Source organism: Myotis davidii, unplaced genomic scaffold, assembly GCF_000327345.1.
Source record: "Myotis davidii unplaced genomic scaffold, ASM32734v1 scaffold580, whole genome shotgun sequence".
Lineage (NCBI taxonomy): Eukaryota > Metazoa > Chordata > Mammalia > Chiroptera > Vespertilionidae > Myotis > Myotis davidii.
In genome coordinates, this window is record NW_006293313.1 from 856813 (window position 1) to 864961 (window position 8149).

The window sequence follows — 8149 nt, forward strand, 5'->3', positions numbered from 1 at the left end:
GTTGGGGGAAGGCCCTGGTGAATGGCTAGCCCACCCAGTTTCCCCTCATCTGCATGATTGGAGGGAAGTGATTTCTCACCCATGTGAGAGATACCGCCGCCTGATTCATCTGCCTCACAGGCTGCTTCTGAGTGAAAAATGAAATCAAACATGGGAAGGACCGTGCACCATTTGTATAGAGATGCCCCACATACTAACAATGTATAGGCAACGTGAGTGGACCAGAACCATGAATAAGGAGTCCCTTTATAATGCAGTTTTACAGTGTTCGTTAGGGAGCAGCCATGGTTAGGAGATGCTGGAACAGACTGCAGACTGAGCAGCCCCAGTCGGGGTCTGTGTCAGGTTTGCGTGGGTGCAGTTCACACCTGCCCTGGCAGGCTGGGCTGAGGGACACTCCACACACACACACACACACACACACACACACAGTGCACGAATTTCGTGCACCGGGCCCCTAGTTTTACAATAAACTCATATATATACCTTCAATGGTCCTGGATCTGCTCACCAGATGTCACTCAATTCAGATCAGATTAGGAGAAAGCATACTCTGAAAGCAACTGAGTCAACATACTCAATTTGACTAGGATAAGCTTGAAGCCCAGGAGATATAGATTCAATTAACAAGCTAAATTATCTTGGGCCTTGCACTTAACCTTCCTAACCCTTTGTTTCCTCACCCATAAGTGAGGGGCTCTTCTTCCTCGCTTGTGAAAATTCTATATAAATCAAATTTTATATATATTTGATGTTCTGTCAAAGATAGGATGTTCTGTCAACCTTTAAATGGTAATGACTCCTTACACTTTTCTTTATAAATCTTTATGCCATGATATTTCAATTTAATAGTTAATTATCCAGTAAATAAAACTAGAGGCCTATTTAGTGAAATGAAGTACCTCCATTGAATAATCACTCACTAATTTCTGTAGATCGCAAAGTCATGTATTCATATTTCAGATTTTCTTAAAATTGAGTATGCTGTTATAAACAACCTAAAACATGTGTCTAAAGGATGTCATTGATTGAACAATACTTATGTTTTACTCACTGATTCTGTAAAGTCTCTATTTTACGTCTTATTTTTTTTTCTACAGGTATAAATACATTTGAAGGTCAATACTTTCATAGCCGACAGTATAAACATCCAGATATATTTAAGGACAAGGAAGTTCTTGTGATTGGAGTGGGAAATTCTGGCACAGACATTGCTGTGGAGGCCAGCCATGTGGCAAAAAAGGTACTATATTTTATATATATAGATATAGATATAAATATAGATAAAGTTCTTTGGTTTTCTTAGTTTTAAAGTTTTTTTTATTTCAATTATGATTGCTATTGCACCCATGAATAATTTTTAGTTCTGTATTTTTCAATTAGAGTTGACATTCAATATTATATTAGTTTCAGGTATTCAGCATAGTGATTAGATTTTAATATAACTTCTGAAGTGTTCCCGCTGATAAGTCTAGTGCCCCTCTAGCGCCATATGTAGTTGTTACACTATTATTGACTATATTCCCTATGCTGTACTTTACATTCCCATGACTATTTTTACAACAGCCAAGAAGGTATCATTCTCGATGTGATTTAATGAAGAACTTCATCTTAAGACACATGTCTCAGGCAAACAGTGTTGGACACCATGATAAATGATGAAAGGAATAAAAATGCCTAAAACACATATACAACATGAATTTTTAAAGTATTTTTTCCTAAATGATTATAAATTTTACCGCAAATTCCAGGTGGCATCTTTCCTCCAAAACCTACTCCTCAGACTTCCTATTTTTGTTGTTTTCCCAGTCATCCCATGAGACCTACCAGAGGCGTCTGTTTCTTACCCAGTTCCATAGGTCAGACAATCCTGGCAGTTTCTCCTTGCTAAGCTCTCCCTTTGCTCCCTCCTTTCTGGATTACTTGCCACCACCATCATCAGATCCATACCACCTCACACCACAGCTGTGGCATTGTCCTCCTAGTAATAATTGTAGAAATAGTTAATATTTATTGGGGTTTACCAAGTGCTTATGTGCTTAAGCACTTATGTGCCAAGTGCTTCACTAAGTACATTGCCCCAACCAATCACTGAAGCAAGCCACTGATGCAGGTACTGTTAGTACCCTGGCTACAGATAAAGAAAGGGAGGCTTAGAGAGGTTAAGAAACCTGCCTAAGATCATACCCGAGGTGTTTTCAAATATAAGTCTCTTTCATTCAAAGCCTCTGTCCCTGATTCTACCCTGCACCCACCCCGTCCATCCCCCCAGATGCCCAACCACCAACAAACAAATCCTCTGAAAAGCCTGTTCTTGTTATGACACTCTTATGTTAATAAATAAATAAATAAAACTTCTAATAACTCCCCTATCTAAAATAATAGTAATAAGTTGCAGGTGTATGAGCTCTGTGTTATAGGGTTCTCCATAACCTGGTCCAAATCTGCCATTTTAACTTTACCCCTCCCCGCGCCCCCCACTACTTTCCTGCACAACGTCAACTATAGCCTGACAGGTGTATTCTGAGCCCTTTCCAACCCCGTGCCTCTGTTTCCCCCTTCGATCACATCACATACCCCTTTTGCAGTTCCCTTTTCTCTTTCATTACCAATGACATGGACATTCCAAGCTATCTGACCCCAACACAAAGGGATCTCTCCCTAGTAAGAATTGATGTGATACTTGTAATATACACTCCTCAGTTAACACGTTTTAACTCTTACTATTGCTAATTACATTTAACTCTTACTATTGCTATTACATTTATTAACATGTTTTAACTCTTACTATTGCTAATTACATTTATAGTATACATTTTCTTTCCAACTATGCTATAAACTCATTGAGAGCCATTTTGGCCAACAAATACATATTGTTGGCTTCTCATGTGCTGAATGTTGCACCAGGCACTGGGGACACACTGAAGAACACAACAACCAGTTCCCTCTACCATGGAGCACGTAGTCGTAGGGAGAACAGATGCTGGTAACAAGTATCAATAACTAGATCAACGACTGCAAGAGTGAAAGTAGCCAACTTTTACATAAAGAAAAAGGACTGGGAGTTTATAACTTTGATATTCCCTTCTTAAACTTTCAAATAAAGGACTTGATGACTGATTTGTTGATTGATGGATTTGGAAAGACTTAGCAGTCTGGTGAAGTCATCCTGAAGAAAGAGAAAGGAGGTCCTGAAACAAAAATTAGCATAGTCTCATCCACTATGACCACCACATGTGGGAAGCAGATTATTGGGTCTATGTTTCTAATCACTTGGAAATTTCTTCAGTCAGAAAACATGTGTTGGCACACATCTTATCATTTCTGTATCAACCCAGAAACTCCTCTCCGTTTAAAACAAAATTCCTATCTACCGACATGGCCTATCTGATTCTATATCACGACAAAGAGGCAGGTTCAGTACAAATATGTTCAATATAGAATTATTGATATACTCACAACTCTTTTCCTACATTTCCGGTATTGCATATACTACTCCATTATAAGGCCAAACAGCATATATAATAAAAACACTGTGCCGAAACCGGTTTGGCTCAGTGGATAGAGCGTCGGCCTGCGGACTGAATGGTCTCAGGTTCAATTCCGGTCAAGGGCATGTACCTGGGTTGCGGGCACGTCCCCAGTAGGGGATGTGCAGGAGGCAGCTGATCGATGTTTCTCTCTCATCGATGTTTCTAACTCTCTATCTCTCTCCCTTCCTCTCTGTGAAAAATCAATAAAATATATTTAAAAAAAAAAAAAAACACTGACACTGTAGCTCTGGTTGCCACACCCCAGTTTGTTGGGGGGGAAGCCATCTGTTAAATCAGTTGTTTTGTATCTGCAGAGTAACAGACTTGTGGACTAAATTTTCTTAGTTTTAAACAGTTGTATAGACAACTTCTTATTGTGTAGGTACCAAAAAAAACAAAAACTATCAGCTTTGTGAATTCAGTCAGCTGGTAAACTTAGTCAATCTATAAATAAAAATAAAGTCCACCAAAACTAACTGTATTACTGAATTTTACTGCCAGTTCAAACAATGGTTTCTGTTGAAATCTTTTCTAGACTCCTTTTAATTGCTGCCACACCCTGTTCTTATTTTCTACAATAATTATAATATGTCTTAAGGCATTTTAATACTCTAGGTACTCAAACCATTATCTCAAAGGAATAACTTTAGAATAGGAGTTGAGGGAGCCAAACTTATCTTGTCAGGGATGTATTTTGAAGGTGGCAGACTTTTTGATGTCATTCAATTTATGAAACTTCTCAAATCTCTGGCAGGCCAGCGCTGTTCACTTTGTCAGACTGAGTGACCTCTCTGATTGCTTCCAGGTGTTCCTTAGCACCACTGGAGGGGCATGGGTGATGAGCCGAGTCAGTGAGTCGGGGCTCCCATGGGACATGCTGTTCATGACTCGATTTCATAACATGCTGAGAAATTCTCTCCCAACACCAGTTGTGACTTGGTGGATGTCAAGAAAGATAAACAGCTGGTTCAATCATGCAAACTATGGCTTAGCACCAGAAGACAGGTAAATACAATGTATCTGCAGAGGGCTATTAGGAGAAAGAGCCTCCATCCTTCTCACAGCATATCCAAACCAGGCAATAGCATGACAACATGCCTGAATATGAAGGAAAACTTCATACACACTTCCTTGATCATAGTAGCTCACCGTTTTTGTGTTCTCGGTAAGTAAAATTAAGAATTTCACCTTGTCAACAATCTTTAAAGTGAGTATTATTATAATCTCCCCTTTATAGTGGGTAAATTGAGGCTTAGAGGGGAAGTGCAGTCACTTGTCCAAGCTCACCTATACTAATAAAAGAGAAAGATGCAAATTGACCATACCTCCACCACGCCCACCAGCCAATCAGGAGTGGATATGCAAATTAACCCAACAAAGATGGTGGGTTAATTTGCATACACAGGCACCAAGTGGCCGGGGGCAGGGCGGCGCAAAGTGGCCTGGGTCCTGGGGACAAGTGCCACGCCCTCAGGCTCCCGGGACCATCACCACCTTGGGAGGCGAGGGCAGCCACGCAGCTTGACAGCAGACAGCAGGGCCTGCTTGGCTGTTGCTGTGGTGACCCGGGGACAGGGAAGCACAGCCACAGGCAGCACCCAACAGGGCTTGCTTGGCAGTTGCCATGGTGTGGAGCAGGCAGGCCCCGCAGAAAGCAGAGAACCATGGGGAGTGGGCCTAAGCCGTCAGTAGGACATCCCCTGAGGTCTCCTGGATTGGAGAGCGTACAGGTCAGGCTGAAGGACACCCCCACCCCCTGTGCACAAATTTCATGCACCAGGCCTCTAGTTTAGTAATATGTGAGCTCTGTGACCTTGGCAAGTTACTTTAACCTCAGCTACAGCAATCCTTCAACATTATCTTGTATTAGTTTCAGGTGCACAGCATAGTGGTTAGACAAATATACTTTACAAAGTGTTGCCCCCAATATTTCCAGTACCTATCTAGCACCATACACAGTTAATACAATATTACTGACTACATTTCCTATGCTGTACTTTACAACTCTATAATTACTTTGTGACTACCAATCTGTACTTCTCAATCACTTCACCTTTTCCACACAGTCCCCAACAGCCCCCCACTCCCATCTCTAGCAACCATCAGTCTGTTCTCTCTATGAATTTGTTTCTATTTTGTTTATTTTTTAAATTCCATATAAAAGTGAAATCATATAGTATTTGTCTTTCTCAGTCTGACTTATTTCACTTAGCATAATACCCTCTGGCTCTATCTATACTGTCGCAAATGGTAAGATTTCATTCTTTTTTATGGCCAAGTAATATTCCATTGTATATATGTTCCACAGCTTTTTTATCCAGCTGTAGCAATCAAACGAGAGTGATCTTTCTATGACTCTCTTTTTTTAAACACCACTCAAGTTATTTTTTTTATTGATTTCAGAGAGGAAGGGAGGAGAGAGAGATAGAAATATCAATGATGAGAGAGAATCATTGATTGGCTGCCTCCTGCAAGCCCCCTACTGGGGATCGAGTTCACAACCTGGGCATGTGCCCTTTACTGGAATCGAACCCAGGACCCATCAGTTCACAGGTGATACCCTATCCACTGAGCCAAACCATCTAGGGCTATCTATGACTCTTTTGACAAAAGCAACATGCTTGCCTTGTTTCACTGGGTAGGAAAAATTGAATCCTATAGTTGCCCTTCACCATCTCTCTAATAGCAGTGCCTTCTTGACCTTGTCAAGATGACCTTGACTTCAGTCTGACCTGTCACTTACAACCTATGACTTATTGTATTATCAAGAACTAATGGTTTTAATTCCTTATGCATTAAGTTGGTACAATGAGCTTCTATTGCTCCCGTCTGAACTCCCTCCAGATTTAGCTCTGGCCCAGCATGGATCAGGTAGCACCCAGGCCACCACTGACAGCATGCAGTCCCTTTCCTGCTACATACACGTCTTTCCTCTTGCTTCTTCCTTCTCTCACGTATCTTCCTCTTCCCTCTCCTCTATTATTCCCATCATTCCTTCCTTCTCTCTTATCTACTACCCTCTTCTACCTCCTACCTCTGAGCCTCCCAGGGGTTTTGACTCTTTTCATCAGAGCTTTTTCTACCATAAGCCTTACCTAGCCTGGGTGGCAGCCCATCTATATATATAAAAGGCTAATATGCTAAGTGTCCCTCTGCCCCTCCAACGGGTCGCTATGACCCACACTGACCACCAGGGGCAGACACTGCCAAGCTGCAGTGACTTGGCAGCAGCCATTCTCAAGTGATGCACTCCAAAACCAAGGAGGAGGGAGCCTGATTCCTCACAGGGCCATGCAATTCCACCTTCTGCCATGGGTTATGTTGTTGCTGGCTTATTACACACTTGCATTTGCAGTCAATGTGCACGAATTCATGCACCGGGTCACTACGGGGGACTATAAAGCATTTTATTTAATCCCATATACTCCAGAAAATGTGAGGAAGAGACTACGGAATTATCATTCTTTACTTTCCAATGTACTATTTCCAATAGTACATATGTACTATTTCCTGTGCTCTTCATCCCACCCAATGAACTGATAAGAGGTCATACCTCTGTATGACAGATAAATTAGGCCTAAAGGTACCAAATGACTTCCCAAACCCTGTTAAATGCAAACAATACTTTGCCTTTTTTATAGCCATATAACCTATAGGAACATTTTATTTTAAATTCAAAATCATTGCAATCAGCTGTTGGATCTCTATTTTTTAATTTATTTTTTTATCACCATTTATCCCCTCTGTGTCCTCTTCTATCTCCACCCATCCCCCTCACACCCCACCACTCCACCCCACCCCCACCCCACCCCCAACACCCTCTCCACTAGAGCTTTCTGCCTGCTCTCTCTGAATCTGCCTCTATTTTGTCCGGTAGTTCAGATGGTTCATCATTATGATGCTGTCTCTTGCTGGATTCACCATAAGCCAAAAATGGCTCGGTCCATTGAAAACCAGTGTTTGTCTAGTGATTCCGAAGGCTTGGCCAGAAAAGGAGAATTCTGCCCTTGTTCCTTTGAAGCGCGTTTTCCTTGTACCATTGGTAGACTCCCGATCCTCCTGCAGTCCTTCAGCCGTCTGCAAATGGCAGCGAGAGCTGAAGCTGCAATTCAGCAAGCTCTGACCTCCTTCTCCTCAGGCTTCCAAACTCTAGTAAATGGAAGTCATTGTCCTGTCCTTCTGGGGCCCTCGTGAGCCCCACAGAGGTAACTTTTCTGTCCCGAAACTGACCCCTCCGAAGGCAGCGGGGGTTGGGGGGTGGGAGGACGGCCCCGGTCCTGGGCCCTCCAGAGCAACGTCAAATACTCGCCTATGCAGGGAGCAGTGACTCCTGAGAGACACCGAGGGCTGAATGAGCAGCTGCTGACGACAAACTAGAGACAGAGACCACACAGAGAAGGCTGGGAGGCGGGCGCCCTCTGGAAGCTGCAGGCCTCCCCACCCAGAGGAAGAGGCTGCGCGCGCCATTACGTCCCCTCCACCCGGACAGGGCGGCGGCAGCTCTACTGGGGGCTTTGGCCTACCTGTGGGTTCCCAGAGCACAGTCCCGGCTACGTGGCCTGGAGCCTTTGGTCTTCGAACAAAGGGAACAGGCAGGAGCCGCAGGGTGTCGGCAG

At 42.9% G+C, this 8149-nt stretch overlaps 1 protein-coding gene across 1 annotated transcript in view; it reads left to right on the forward strand.

The window, feature by feature from the left end:
• Nucleotides 1-8149, forward strand: part of FMO1 (flavin containing monooxygenase 1) — a 20895-nt gene that overhangs the window by 5811 nt on the left and 6935 nt on the right. Inside the window, exons 4-5 of the mRNA XM_006766996.2 lie at nucleotides 1101-1243; nucleotides 4339-4538. Coding sequence (XP_006767059.1) covers nucleotides 1101-1243; nucleotides 4339-4538 — 343 coding nt within the window. The remainder of the gene's footprint in view (nucleotides 1-1100; nucleotides 1244-4338; nucleotides 4539-8149) is intronic.